The 16,039-nt window shown below is 47.2% G+C and overlaps 1 protein-coding gene across 1 annotated transcript in view; it reads left to right on the top strand.

The window, feature by feature from the left end:
- The first annotated feature begins 5,019 nt into the window (after positions 1-5,019).
- The window catches only part of LOC143956908 (uncharacterized), a 58,187-nt gene continuing 47,167 nt past the window's right edge, over positions 5,020-16,039 (top strand). The window contains exon 1 of the mRNA XM_077467079.1: positions 5,020-5,154. Coding sequence (XP_077323205.1) covers positions 5,085-5,154 — 70 coding nt within the window. The 5' untranslated portion in view covers positions 5,020-5,084. The remainder of the gene's footprint in view (positions 5,155-16,039) is intronic.

Raw genomic sequence — 16,039 nt, 5'->3', positions numbered from 1 at the left:
GTCAGCTAAGATTAGGACATTTGCCCTATGAAAAAACACATGTAGCTGACTATTAGTGTAGTATGTGCGCACAGAGACAGGCTGTAAGGAGGCCGTGAAGAAATCAATTGCAGCTCGAAACATTGAGGCTTCATGCATACTGGCATAAAAAAAAACGTTGCTTCTACGGGAGTTCTGTGTTCCGCCTGAAGAAGCAGCTCAATGTTATCCTATGTGTCCATGCACATTTAGGACATTTAGAGGCATATTTTAGGCAGGAAAAAAAAAAAACTTTCTGGTTCACGTTTTTCTGATTGGAGCTCAGTGGCAGAAAAAATGGAAAACTCTCCTAAACTCGTCTAGACTTTGTAGAAAAAATACTCTATATGAGCGTTTTTTTTTTTTCTACTCCCAAGAGAACAGACATTTTTTTTTAAGCCCAAAGTGCATGGAGCCTTAGAAAATATGACCTGTGGAAAAAAAAAACCACATGCAGACTGTTATCACTGTAGAGCATGTGCATAAGGAAAGGCTATGAGAATATATAGTTACATAGTAGGTGAGGTCGAAAAAAGACACAAGTCCATCAAGTCCAACCTATGTGTGTGATTATATGTCAGTATTACATTGTATATCCCTGTATGTTGCGGTCGTTCAGGTGCTTATCTAACAGTTTGTTGAAACTATTGATGCCCCCCCGCTGAGACCACCGCCTGTGGAAGGGAATTCCACATCCTTGCCGCTCTTTTAGTAAAGAATCCTCTACATAGTTTAAGGTTAAACCTCTTTTCTTCTAATGAGTGGCCACGTGTCTTGTTAACCACTTGCTTACTGGGCACTTAAACCCCCCTCAGTCCCGGACCAATTTTCAGCTTTCAGCGCTGATGCACTTTGAATGACAATTGCGCGGGCATACAACACTGTACCCAAATGAAATTTTTATCATTTTTTTCCCACAAATAGAGCTTTCTTTTGGTGGTATTTAATTACAGCTCGGAGTTTTATTTTTTGCTAAACAAACAAAAAAAGATGCAAAAAAAAAAAAATCATGTTTTAATAGTTTGTTATAAAATTTTGCAAACGGGTCATTTTTCTCCTTCATTGGAGTGCGCTGATTAGGCGGCACTGATAGGCTGCATTGGGGGGCACTGATGGGCTGCATTGGTGGGCACTGATAGGCTGCATTGGTGGGCACTGATAGGCTGCACTGGTGGGCACTGATAGGCATAGTTAAGGCGGCACTAATAGGCACAGATAAGGCGGCACCGATGGGCACAGATAAGGCGGCACTGATGGGCAAAGATGGGCACAGATAAGATGGCACGGATGGGTGGCACGGATAAGTGGCACGGATGGGTGGCACGGATGGGCACTGATAGGTACCACTGATAGATGGGACTGATGGGCACTGATAGGTGGCACTGATAGGTGGCTCTGATAGGTGGCACTGCTGGGCACTGATGGGCGGCACTGCTGGGCACTGATGGGCGGCAATGGGGTGCAGCACCTTTGAGGCAGATTGTGGGCACTGTGGGTGGCACTGTGGGTGGCACTGCGGGTGGCACTGCGGGTGGCACTGCGGGTGGCACTGCGGGTGGCACTGTGGGTGGCACTGTGGGCACTATGGGCACTGCTGGGTGGCACTGACGGGGGGCACTTAGTTTTACTCAGGATGACACTGCAGGGGGCAGGTGGGCACTGGCAGGGGGCAGGTGGTCGCTCCTATTGCTGGCCGTGATCGGGACTGATGTCCCGATCACGGCCGCTGGTGATCGGCTTTTTTTTTTTCTCCTCGCGCTGTCAGCGCGAGGAGGAATAATAGCCGATTACCGGCTCCGTTCTATCACATGATCAGCTGTCACTGGCTGACAGCTGATCACGTGATAAGGGGTCGGGATCGACCCCTTGCACGGATCGGTGATCAGGCGAGTCTCATGGACTCGCCGATCACAGAGCGCGGCGCCGCACGCGCCCCTCAGGGGGCGCGCAGGCCGCTCGTGCACGGGACGACGTCAATAGACGTAGTCCCGGCAAAGTAGATCCGCGCTAATGCCGTCATTTGGCAATAGCGCGGATCCCAAGTGGTTAAACTCCCTTTTGCAAAAAAGTTTTCTCCCTATTGTGGGGTCACCAGTCCGGTATTTGTAAATTGAAATCATATCCCCTCTCAATCGTCTCTTCTTCAGAGAGAATAAGTTCAGAGCTCCCAACCTTTCCTTATAACTAATATCATCCAGACCCTTTATTTGCTTTGTTGCCCTTCTTTATACTCACTCTATTTCCAGTACATCCTTCCTGAGGACTGGTGCCCAGAACTGGACAGCATACTCCAGGTGCGGCCGGACCAGAGTCTTGTAGAGCGGGAGATACAATTGCAGCCAACTAGGATTAGGACATTCTCCCTGTGAAAAAATCCATGCAGCCTGTTATCACTGTTTCTGATACAGAAACAGTGCAAAAGTGTAAAAAATTAAATAAACACCGTATATACTCGAGTATAAGCTGAATTTCTCAGCCTATTTTTTAGGCTGAAAATCCCCCCTTCGTCTTATACTCGAGTGAGCCATACAGCAGCCGTACCTTTGATTACTAAAACAGTGAGTGTCTCCCGCTGTGCTATGCAGTCTGTTCAGCCATCCATTGCAACAAAGCCCCACCTCCACCTCGTCTGTGATAGAGGAACACTGATACAATGCTGGGAAACTGTATCAATGTTCTATCAAGAACGAGGAGGAGGCGGAGCTTTGTTACAATGGACTGCCGAACAGACTGCATAACACATCGGGAGACACCTGCTGTTTTAGTAATCAGAGGTACGGCTGCAGATGGGCACAGTGAGGCTGCAAATGGGAACAGTGAGGCTGCAGATGGGCACAATGAGGCTGCAAATAGGCACAGTGAGGCTGCAAATGGGCACAATGAGGCTGAAAATGGGCACAGTGAGGCTGCAGATGGGCAGAATGGGGCTGCAGATGGGCACAATGAGGCTGCAAATGGGCACAGTGAGGCTGCAAATGGGCACAACGAGGCTGAAAACAGGCACAGTGAGGCTGCAAATAGGCATAGTGAGGCTGCAAATGGGCACAGTGAGGCTGCAGATGGGCACAATGAGGCTGAAAATGGGCACAGTGAGGCTGCAAATGGGAACAGTGAGGCTGCAAATGGGAACAATGAGGCTGCAGATGGGCACAATGAGGCTGCAAATAGGCACAGTGAGGCTGCAAATGGGCACAGTGAGGCTGAAAATGGGCACAGTGAGGCTGCAGATGGGCAGAATGGGGCTGCAGATGGGCACAATGAGGCTGCAAATGGGCACAGTGAGGCTGCAAATGGGCACAACGAGGCTGAAAACAGGCACAGTGAGGCTGCAAATAGGCACAGTGAGGCTGCAAATGGGCACAGTGAGGCTGCAAATAGGCACAGTGAGGCTGCAAATGGGCACAGTGAGGCTTCAGATGGGCACGATGAGGCTGAAAATGGGCACAGTGAGGCTGCAAATGGGCACAGTGAGGCTGCAAATGGGAACAATGAGGCTGCAAATGGACATAATGAGGCTGCAAATGGGCACATTGAGACTGCAAATGGGCACAGTGAGGCTGCAAATGGGCACAATGAGGCTGCAAATGGGCACAATGAGGCTGCAAATGGGAACAGTGAGGCTGCAAATGGGCACAATGAGGCTGAAAATGGGCACAGTGAGGCTGCAGATGGGCACAGTGGGGCTGCAGATGGGCATTGTTTACCCAGTAGCTGCTGCATTTTCCCACCCTAGGCTTTCCCAGTTTTTTGTGGTAAAATTGAGTGCCTCAGCTTATATTTGGGTCAGCCTATACTCGAGTATATAAGGTAATAATATAAAAAAAATGTACAGGTGCATCTCATAAAATTAGAATGTCATCAAAAAGTTAATTTATTTCAGTAATTGAATTAAAAAAAGTGAAACTCTGATATTTTATATAGATGTGATATAAACAGAGTGATATAGTTCAAGAATTTAATTCTTTTAATTTTGATGATTATGGCTTACAGCGAGTGACACCCCAAAATTCAGTATCTCAGAAAATTATAATATTCCATAAGATCAATAAAAAAAATGATTTTTAATACAGAAATGTTGTCTTAGTGAGAAGTCTGTCCATGTACAGAATAGAATGCACTCAATACTTCATTGGGGCTCCTTTTGCATGAATTCCGGCATCAGTGTGGCGTGGCATGGAGGTGATCAGCCTGTGGCACTGCTGAGGGGTTATGGAAGCCCAGGTTGCTTTGATGGCGGCCTTCAGCTCATCTCTATTGTTGGGTCTGGTGTCTCTCATCTTCCTCTTGACAAAAACCCACAGATTCTCTATGGGGTTTTAGGTCAGGCCTGTTTCCTGGCCAATCGAGCACAGCGATCCCATGATCATGTGACCAGGTATTGGTAGTTTTGGCAGTGTGGGCAGGTGCCAAGTCCTGCTGGAAAATTAAATCAGCCTCTCCATAAAGCCGGTCAGCAGAGGGAAGCATGAAGAGCTCTAGAATTTTCCTGGTGGAGGGCTTGCGCTGACTTTGGACTTGATAAAACACAGAGGACCAACACCAGGAGATGACACGGCTCCCCAAATCATCGCCGTCTGTGGGAACTTCACACTGGACCTCAAGCAACTTGGATTCCGTGCCTCTCCACTCCTCCTCCAGACTCTGGGACCTCCTCCTCCAGACTCTGGGACCGCGTTTTCCAAATAAAACGCAACATTTTCCACAGTCGGTGAGTTTCCCTTTTTGAATTTAATTACTGAAATAAATAAATTTTTTTGATGATATTCTAATTTTTACGAGATGTGCCCGTGTATAATGTTTGGGGGTTCTAAGTATTTTTCTAGGAAAAAAAAAAAGCTGATTTTTAAATGTACATAAAAAGTGTCTTTAAGTGGTTAAAAAAAAAAGATTTTACCTAAAAAAAAAAAAAAAAATGTTCCTTCACGCGGTGGGTGGTGGGTGGTGACCGCTGTCTGTTATCAGCAGAGCGTGATTCCCCTCTTCTGATTATAACAGATCTGAGTTCCTTCCTCTTCTGATACAGTAAATCATCCTCAGTTCTCATCCTTCTCATAAATGGGACCGAAATGACCGACTCCGTCACGTACGCCGACCTCCGATTTGGTGACATCGCGCTGAAGGAAGCCAAGCATGGCGGTAATATTATATCTCATATTTATTCAGTGGTGTTATTATTATGTCGGCTGAGCTAATAATGTATTTCTGCCTTTAGAGTTCTGTAGAAAACCCCAAACATAGATTATCCAATAAGATAACAAAGGGCAGAGTTCAGTACGGCAGACCATCCAATCAGAGAACCACCAGTGATTGTCCTAACAACTGTAAACTGATGGATGTTGGAAGCTGATTGGTTGTTAAATGTCAATTGAACCTTTGATTAAATCCACTAAATACATCCCAGGTGCATCAGAACCAAAGATGTTCAATGTCTTAGGGCCCATTCACTATGGGCGCCAATGGGCATTCCAGTAGGGCAGCCCATTCATTTGAAAGGGCTACCCAATGCACCCCAATGGGTAAGCCTTTTCCAGAGGAACACTGCCATGTGCATTGCGCTGTGTTGACCCGCTCATCCATTGGCAAATGCGCTGATAACTTGCGTTGCCTCTTATCTCCACAACACAATAGTGGGAATGGGTCCTTACCAGGGGCGGACTGACCATATGGGTACTCGGGCACTGCCTGAGGGCCCCATGCCACTAAGGGGCCCCATCAGGGTTGCCAGCCTCAATAAAACCAGGGACAATATGTAAAAATCTGTGTATTTTTAAAAATCCCAAGATTATAGCTGTCCCGCCTCTCCAGTACCTTTGTGTATTCTGTGTGTGTATACTGTGTGTCTGTGTGTGTATACTGTATGTGTGTGTGTGTGTGTATACTGTGTGGCCCATAATCTATTTTCCAGGGCCCCCCATAATCTCCTATTGCCCGGGGCCCCATAATCTTCTCCTATTGCCTGGGGGCCCCATAATCTTCTCCTATTGCCCGGGGGCCCCATAATCTCCTATTGACCAGGGCCCCATAATCTTCTCCTATTGCCCGGGGGCCCCATAATCTCCTATTGCCCAGGGCCCCATAATCTTCTCCTATTGCCCAGGGGCCCCATAATCCCCTATTGCCCAGGGGGCTCCATGAGTTGTCACTCTGTCCCTGGCCCTTACAGTTTATTTTCTTTGCAAAGCAGTCTGCCCTCTGCCTGCATGCTGTAAAGAAGGACCCTTGGAAGCAGTGGTCTCTCTGCAGAGGTCCAACAAGCCCTGTAAAGGCCCGTACACACGATCTGACTTTTTGACTAACAAAAATGCAAATTAGCTGTTTTAAGGCAACATCCGACCGTGTGTGCGCTCCATCAGACAAACTTTTTTTCATTTTCATCGGACTTTTGTTGGCTGTGCGAACGGACAGACTTTTTGGCAACATAAGTCCGATGGAGCAAAGTCCGATCGTGTGTACACAAAACCATTGGACTTTTATACAAAGTAAAAACACGCATGCTCAGAACCAATGCAAAAGATCAGACAACAATACAGAAGGTGACCAAAGGGTGGCGCCGGAGTGATTGAACGTCCTCTTTTGAAGTTATCAGTACGTTGAAACGTCACTGCGTTCGTGTTTGTTGCCTAAAAAGTCCTGCCGTATGTATGCAATACAAACTTACGGCCAACGCCCTTTGTACAAAAATCCACGGGAAAGTTTGTACAAAGTCCGATCGTGTGTATGAGGCTTTAGAGTTCTCCAATCGGCAAAGCTCATACTACTCACCCATTGGAGAATTCTAGTTCTGACTCAGTGGGGGGTGGGGGGGGGGGGGTGTCAGATATCGGCAGAGTGGCCACTGCTTCTTCACTAGCTGTCTGGCTGACTCGCTGGCAGGAGACTGGCTTTCCTGATTGGTTGTTAAATGTCAATTGAACCTTTGATTAAATACATCCCAGGTGCATCAGAACCAACCGGTGGTTGCTTTCCAAAGAAAATACACTGTAATCCCCCGTACACACGATCGGATTTCCCAACAACCAATGTTGGATATGAGCTTGTTGGCGGAAAGTCCGACCGCGTGTACGCTTCATCCGAAATTTGTTGGCGGACTTCCCGCCAGCAAATGTTGGCTAGCAGGTTCTCAAATTTTCCGCCAAACAAATTTTGTTGTCGGACTTTCCGATCGGGGCGTACACAAGTCCGTTGCACAAAAGTCCACACGTGCTCGGAATCAATGCTGACCAAACACAACATTAGCAGAAGGAGCCTAAAGGGTGGCGCATGACTATCGAACTTCCTTTTTACCGGCTCGTCGTAGGTCTTCTACGAATCCCACGTTCGTAATTGTTGGCCAACGTTTGTGTGACCGTGTGTGTATGCAAGACAAGTTGGAGCCAACGACCTTCGAACAAAAATCCAAGTTTTTTTTTTGTTGTTGTTGGAAAGTCCGATCGTGTGTACGCGGCATAAGAGTTTTAGACGTTTGATGCACCTGGAATGATTGGATGATATCTGATACACTAAACTATGTGGACCCACCTCCTATGACTGAGTTCAGGTTCCTCCACTGAAGGGTCCTCGAAATCCTCCATCATACAAAGACATTATAGACAATTGTGCACTTCCAACATGGTGGTAACAGTTTGGTGAAGACCCTTTTCTGTACCACCATGACTGTACCCCCCCGCCGTGTACAAAGCCAGCTCCATAAAGACATGGTGTGACCAGTTTGGTGTGAAGAAACTTGAGTGTCCCCGACCCCATCCCCACTGAACAACTTTGGGATGAATTGGAATGCCTATGACGAGCCAGGTCTTCTCGTCAGAAGCTGACTTCACAAATGGACACAAATCCCCGCGGACACCCTCCAAAATCACGTGGAAAGCCTTTCCTGAAGAGTGGAAGGGGCCAACTCTATATTACTGGCCACGGGGGTGGGGAGGCAAGTCCATACTGAATGTGATAGGTGAGGACAACTCCAAATTGACCACCATGGGGGGGATTTCCATACTAATGGACATGGGCAAAGGGGTCTTCATATCAGCATTGGATAGTTCCATAATTCAGATTGAAAAAAAACACAAGTCCATCTAGTTCAACCAATTAATTAATTAATAGCCATTAGGGGGGGTCTGAATATTAATAGCAATGAGGGTAGTAGCTGCATATTAATAGCCATGGGGGAGGGGGCAATTCTATATTAATGATCATGAATGGGCAACTCAATATCAATGGCAATGCAGGGCAACTCCGAGGGCTGGACAGGGACAGATTTTTGGCCCTGGACTTCATCCAGATCGGCCCACTTACATTCTAAGTGTCCCATCAGCACTCCCTTACTTCAGAGTGTCCCATCAGCAGCCCCCTTACTTCAGAGTGTCCCATCAGCACCCCCTTACTTCAGAGTGTCCCATCAGCACCCCCTTACTTCAGAGTGTCCCATCAGCACCCCCTTACATCAGAGTGTCCCATTACCAGCACCCCCTTACATCAGAGTGTCCCATTACCAGCCCCCTTACATCAGAGTGTCCCATTACCAGCCCCCTTACATCAGAGTGTCCCATTACCAGCCCCCTTACATCAGAGTGTCCCATCACCAGCCCCCTTACACCAGAGTGTCCCATCAGCAGCCCTTACATCAGAGTGTCCCATCAGCAGCCCCCTTACATCAGAGTGTCCCATCAGCAGCCCCCTTACATCAGAGTGTCCCATCAGCAGCCCCCTTACATCAGAGTGTCTCATCAGCACCCCCTTACATCAGAGTGTCCCATTACCAGCCCCCTTACATCAGAGTGTCCCATTACCACCCCCCTTACATCAGAGTGTCCCATCACCAGCCCCCTTACATCAGAGTGTCCCATCACCAGCCCCCTTACATCAGAGTGTCCCATCAGCACCCCCTTACATCATAGTGTCCCATTACCAGCCCTCTTACAACAGAGTGTCCCATTACCACCCCCCTTACATCAGAGTGTCCCATCACCAGCCCCCTTACATCAGAGTGTCCCATCAGCAGCCCTTACATCAGAGTGTCCCATCAGCAGCCCCCTTACATCAGAGTGTCCCATCAGCAGCCCCCTTACATCAGAGTGTCCCATCAGCAGCCCCCTTACATCAGAGCGTCCCATCAGCAGCCCCTTACAACAGAGTGTCCCATCAGCACCCCCTTACATCAGAGTGTCCCATCAGCAGCCCCTTACATCAGAGTGTCCCATTACCAGCCCCCTTACAACAGAGTGTCCCATCAGCACCCCCTTACATCAGAGTGTCCCATGAGCAGCCCCCTTACATCAGAGTGGCCCACTGAGCCATCGGCCCACCGGGAAACTCCCGGTAGTCCGAATGGCCAGTACATGCCTGGCAACTCCGTATTAATAACCATGAGGGCCAAACCTCAACATAAAGGGGCTCAAGGTTTTTTTTTATTTTACGTTTGTGCATTGTATGCATGAAGGTGAAGAACCTGCTCTTTGCTGCAGCTCCCCCAATACTTACCTGAGCCTGATCTTCCCCCAGCGATCTGCACGAGGGCCTCAGCTCTCCGGGGGACTCTCCCTCCTCATTGGCTGAGACAGCAGCAAGAGCCATTGGTCAATCGCAGCCAGTGAGCCAATGAGAAGAGAGAGGGGGTAAGGCCTTGCCATGGCTCTGTGTGTGAATGGACATACAGAGCCACGGCTCGTGAATGAGCCTGCTTGAGTGCCATTGCCCCCCTTTTTACAAGCTGCTTGCTCTGGAGGCACAAATCACAAGAGAAGGGCCAAGAGCGTCAGCGAGGGACCAGAGAAGAGGAGGATCGGGGGCTGCTCTGTGCAAAACCATTACACAGAGGAGATAAGTATGACATGTCTGTTCTTAAAAGAAAAAAGGAAAGCCTTTAATATCACTTTATAGTTGTGGATGGGCAACTCAATATTGATGGCCATGGGGGGGGGGGGGAGAGATTCCATATCAATGGCCCTGGAGGGCAACTTTATATTATTGGTCTTGGAGGGCAACTCCATCTTGTTGGCCCTGGGGATAGGGGGACTCCCTATTAATAGCCATAGAGTAGCAACTCCATATTAATGACAATTGGGGGGGGGGCAAATCCATATTATAGGTGATTGGTGATGGCAAGTCCATATTAATGGTCATGGTGATGGGGGGACTTCCTATTAATAGGCATAGGATAGCAGCTGGAAATGAATAGCTATGATGGGGGCAACTCCATATTAATGGCCATAAGATGGTGAGGGGACTACCTATTAATGGCCATGGGGTAGAAACTATATTAATAGCTATGGAGGGGTAACTCCATTCTAATAGCCCTGGAGTGGGAGTGTAACTCTTTATGAATGGCCATGTGGGGGTAACTTCATAACATTAGCCATGGTTTTGGTTCCCACCATGTCAGATACACTATATTGCCAAAAGTTTGGGGACACCTGCCTTTACACGCACATTAAATTTAATGACATCCCAGTCTTAGTCTGTAGGTTTCAATATTGAGTTGGTCCACCCTTTGCAGCTATAACAGCTTCAACTCTTCTGGGAAGGCCGTCCACAAGGTTTAGGAGGGTGTCTATGGGAATGTTTGACCATTCTTCCAGAAGGGCATTTGTGAGGTCAGGGGCTGATGTTGGACGAGAAGGCCTGGCTTGCAGTCTCTGTTCTAATTCACCCCAAAGGTGTTCTATCGTGTTGAGGTCAAGCCAGTCAAGTTCCTCCACCCCAAACTCGCTCATCCATGTCTTTGTGGACCTTGCTTTGTGCACTGGTCCAAACCATTTGGTGGAGGGGGGATTATGGTGGGGGGGGTTGTTTTTCAGGGGTTGGGCTTGGCCCCCTTAGTTACAGTTCTTACAACTCTTAAGACGTCAGAATACCAAGATATTTTGGGCAATTTCATGCTTCCCATCCTTGAGGGAATAGTTTGGGGATGCCCCCCTCATGTTCCATAATGACTGCGCACCAGGGCACAAAGTAAGGTTCATAAAGATATGAATGAGCGAGTTTGGGGTGGAGGAACTTGACTGGCCTGCACAATGTCCTGACCTCAACCCGATAGAACACCTTTGGGATGCTTTGTGCACTGGTCCAAACCATTTGGTGGAGGGGGATTATGATGTGGGGGGTTGTTTTTCGGGGGTTGGGCTTGGCCCCCTTAGTTCCATTGAAGGCAACTCTTAAGACGTCAGCATACCAAGATATTTTAGACAATTTCATGCTCCCAACTTTGTGGGAACAGTTTGGGGACGACCCCTTCCTGTTCCAACATGACTGCCCACCAGTGCACAAAGCAAGGTCCATAAAGACATGGATGAGCGAGTTCGGGGTGGAGAAACTTGACTGGCCTGCACAGAGTCCTGACCTCAACCAGATAGAACACCTTTGGGATGAATGAGCGGAGACTGCAAGCCAGGTCTTTTCATCCAACATCAGCGCCTGACCTCACAAATGCTCTTCTGGAAGAATGGTCAAACATTCCCATAGTCACCCTCCTAAACCTTGTGGACGGCCTTCCCAGAAGAGTTGAAGCTGTTATGGCTGCAAAGGGCGGAGCCAACTCAATGTTGAACCCTACGGACTAAGACTGGGGATGCCATTAAAGATCATGTGTGTGTAAAGGCAGGCGTACCGATACTTTTGAAAATATAGTGTAGGTGTGATGGTCAGGGGTACATACACTGTTGGTTTTTATATATATATATATATATATATATATATATATATATATATATATATATATATATATATACACACATATATAATCTTATTCTTCAGACATTGAAGCCCATTTTATGTAAATGAAGCCTCAGTGTATCATTTTGAATGATCCGTTATTAAAAAGAGGAAGTGTTTTTATAGCAGCGAGGAGAAGAAAGGGACCAGATCACTCAGACGTGACATCGTTTTGAAGAATTAAACAAAACAAGAAGTTTTCATCGCGTTTTGCATTTTCTTTTCGATGCGTTCTCCTCGGGGTGTGCTGCTGATCTCCTGCCTACGAAAAAAAAAAACAACCCCTTTCTGCTCTAAGAGTTCTAACGAACATCTGATTTTCCACCGCTGATCGCTCGGCTGTAGCAGCGCGACTATAAAAATGTAAGAAGTGATTCCTATACCGTTCTACGGCAAACGCTCCGCGGCTCCGGGGGATCGGCTCACCGCGCCGTGGATTCCGTTAGAGCCGAGTGCCGGAAAGAGAGAGAGACAAACAGCAGTGAATGCGGTTATGTGGTGGTGGTTAACTCTTTCATCGCCGGGAGATCGGTGACGTCTAGAGAAGCCCAGACCAAAATTAACAGGAGCCTACAACAGATCCGAAAACCAAAAAGGCCCTTTGGGGACACGTTTTATAATAATATTGCACCGATATTTCATTTTGTAAAGCGATGTGCAAACCGTTGGCGGTATATACAGTGTCTTGAAAAAGTATTCATACCCTTGAAATTTTCTACGTTTTCTCATGTTGCAACCAAAAACGTAAATGTATTTTATTGGGATTTTATGTGATAGACCAACACAAAGTGTCACATAATTGTTAAGTGGAAAGAAAATTTTAAATGGTTTTCAACATTTGTTACAAATAAATATGTGAAAAGTGTGTGTGTGTGTGTGTGGGGGGGGGGGGGGGGCATTTGTATTCAGCCCCCTTTACTCTGATACCCCTAACTAAAAATCAAGAGGAACCAATCGCCTTCAGAAGTCACCTAATTAGTAAATAGAGTCCACCTGTGTGTCATGTAATCTCAGTATTAATACAGCTGTTCTGTGAAGCCCTCAGAGGTTTGTTAGAGAAGCTTAGTGAACAAACAACATCATGAAGGCCAAGGAACACACCAGACAGGTCAGGGATAAAGTTGTGGAGAAGTATAAAGCAGGGTTAGGTTATAAAAAAATCTCCCAAGCTTTGAACATCTCACGGAGCTCTGTTCAATCCATCATCTGAAAATGGAAAGAGTATGGGCGCAACTGCAAACCTACCAAGACATGGCCGTCCACCTAAACTGACCGGGCCGGGCAAGGAGAGCATTCATCAGAGAAGAGCCAATTGGTCCATGGTAACTCTGGAGGAGCTGCAGAGATCCACAGCTCAGGGGGGAGAATCTGTCCACAGGACAACTATTAGTCGTCTCTCCACAAATCTGCCCTTTATGGAAGAGTGACAAGAAGAAAGACATTGGAGGAAGAAAGTCATAAGAAGTCCTGTTTGTAGTTTGTGAGAAGCCATGTGGGGGAGGGGGCAGCAAACATGTGGAAGAAGGTGATCTGGTCAGAGGAGACCAAAATTCTTCTTTTTGGCTTAAAAGCAAAATGCTATGTGTGATGGAAAACTAACACTGCCCATCACCCTGAACACACCATCCCCACCGTGAAACATGGTGGTGGCAGCATCATGTGGGGGGGATGCTTTTCCATCTTTTGCCCACCCAGATGTGTTAGAAAAGCAAATGAATATTCGCTTTTCTAACACTGAAAAGGGGACTCTGCCGATCCTGATCTAAAGGAGAACTCTGCAGACCCTGACCTAAAGGGGAACTCTGATGTAAAAGGGGACTCTGCAGATCCTGATGTAAAGGGAAACTTTGTAGATCCTGATGTAAAAGGGAACTCTGATGTAAAGGGGAACTCTGCAAATCCTGATGTAAAGGGGAACTCTGACGTGAAGGGGAATGCTACAGACCCTGATGTATGGGAGAGCTCTGATGTAAAGGGGAACTCTGCAGACTGCGATATGAAGGGGAATGCTACAGACTGTGATGTAAGAGTGGGGGTGTCGGGGGCCCTTCACGGTTTCTTGCACCGGGGCCCTGAAGGTTCTAGTTACACCTCTGATGCAGGAGACGCTGCCAGATGCCTGCCGCAGCCTGATCCCCTGCCCGATGTGTACGCCGATCCCCGATGTGCCTGCCTATACCTGCCGCCATTGGGGTAAGTGCCGGCGGACCGGCAGATAGCGGGGGGGGGGGGGGGGTTTGAGGTTCCGCGACTGCATATATGCCTGTCAGTAAGTTAGTGATGTGTTAGGAGACTGATGGAGTGAGTTGAGGGGTGGAGAGATAGATTTGGGTGTCGTCAGTGTAGAAATGATATTGAAAGCTTTGGGAGGCTATCAACTGTTCCAGGGAAGAGGTGTAGATGGAGAATAGGAGAGGTCCGAGAACAGAACCTTGGGTGCCCCGGACGGAGAAGGGAAGAGGAGTGGAGGAAGTAGAATTGTAAGTGACACTGAAGGTGCATTGGGATAGGTAGGATGAGAGCCACCGAAGAGTGCAGTCACGGAGACCGAGGGAGTCAAGTTTTTTTTTTTAGATGTTCAAACAAATCCCTTCACCACATACACACGCCTCTTACCAGAGATGGTGGATCTCAGATTATAGAGATCACACTCGCTTGCTTTATTCCTAGAGACTCAACGACCCGACTGGGGAAGATGTTTGTTTCACCGATAGTCAGGAGGAAGGCTCCACAGTACTCGATGGATAGACGTCAGCTTCAAGTCGCTCCCCGTATGTGTGGAGACACGAAGAAAACCTTGCGGTGCAATATGTTTAAAAGTGTTTATCAGACAATCCCCAATCACACTTACGATTAAGCAGGTTCACATCAGAGCATTGGAAACAAACTAGCACACGGCGGCGGGCAGCACCAGCCTGCTCGTGTGGAATGACGTCACAGATGAGACTCCACCCAAAGGGCTTCCTCCCGTACCCGGCTCCGACTGGGAAAGGAGACTCCATCTGGCCAGTAAGTCTGTTGTTTTTCAAAAGAACATGCTTCTGCTATCCATAGGTGTCCCCTGTGCTCCTTCCTGCAGAGTGGAGGGGTACTCTAATACCAGAATGGTGTTACTAGGCCAGGTGAAAACAGAGGAGAAAAAAAGCCTAAAAAAGAAAAAGGAATGCAGTTGACACATCTAATGATTGGTAAGCTGCTATATATATATATATATATATATATATATATATATATATATATATATGACATTTTTGGTTTTTGGTTTAATACCGCTTTAAGTGGGATGTACAGCCATTCTGAGAATGACACAAATATAAAATTTTCGCAAAGTCTGCTGCTTCAGTGTTTTTAGATCTTTTTGTCAGATGTTACTATGGGATACTGAAGCGTAATTACGAGCATTTCAAGTGTCAAAGGCTTTTATTTACAATGAATGACATGAAGTGTATGCACAGAGTCAACATTTGCAGTGTTGACCCTTATTTTTCATGACTTCTGCAATTCTTGGCATGGTGTTACTCAACTTCTGGGCCACATCCTGGCTGATGGCCGCCCCCCCCCCCCCCTTTCTTGCATAATCAATGCTTGGAATTTGTTCGAATTTATGAGTTTTTTTTTTGTTCCCCCGCCTCTTGAGTATTGACCACAAGTTCTCAAAGGGATTAAGGTCTGGGGAGTTTCCTGGTCATGGACCCAAAATGTAGATGTTTTGTTCCCCAAGCCACTTAGTTATCACATTGTCTTATGGTAAGGTGCTCCATCATACTGGAAAAAGGCATTGTTGGTCACCACTCACCAAACTGTTCTTGGATGGTTGGGAGAAGTTGCTCTTGGAGGATGTTCTTGTATCATTCTTTATTCATGGTGGTGTTCTTAGGTAAAATTGTGAGTGAGCTCACTCCCTTGGCTGAGAAGCAGCCCCAACCATGAATGGTCTCAGGATGCTTTACTATTGGTATGACACAAGACTGATGGTAGCACTACCCTTTTCTTCTCCGGACAACATTTTTTCCAGATGCCCCAAACAATAGGAAAGGGCATTCATCAGAAAAAATGACTTTCTCCCAGTCCCCAGCCCAATCCCTGTACCTTTTGCGAAATATCTATACCTGGAGAGAAGTGTCTTCTTTGCTGCCTTTCTTGACACCAGGCCATCCTCCAAAAGTCTTCTCCTCACTGTGAGGCCGCGTACACACGCGGGGACTGTTCGCTCAACTTTGTTCGTCAAACAGTTTGAGCGGACAGTCCACTCAAAATTAGCATGGACGGACTTGCCTACACACGACGAACGAACAGTCCGCTGAAACTTGCACGATGA

The sequence above is a fragment of the Lithobates pipiens genome, unplaced genomic scaffold (genome assembly GCF_037356315.1).
Source record: "Lithobates pipiens isolate NorthernLeopardFrog02 unplaced genomic scaffold, aLitPip1_a1.2 Scaffold_44, whole genome shotgun sequence".
Classification (NCBI taxonomy): Eukaryota; Metazoa; Chordata; class Amphibia; order Anura; family Ranidae; genus Lithobates; species Lithobates pipiens.
Note: the sequence above shows the minus strand (reverse complement) of the source record. Positions and strands in the feature narration are given on the sequence as shown.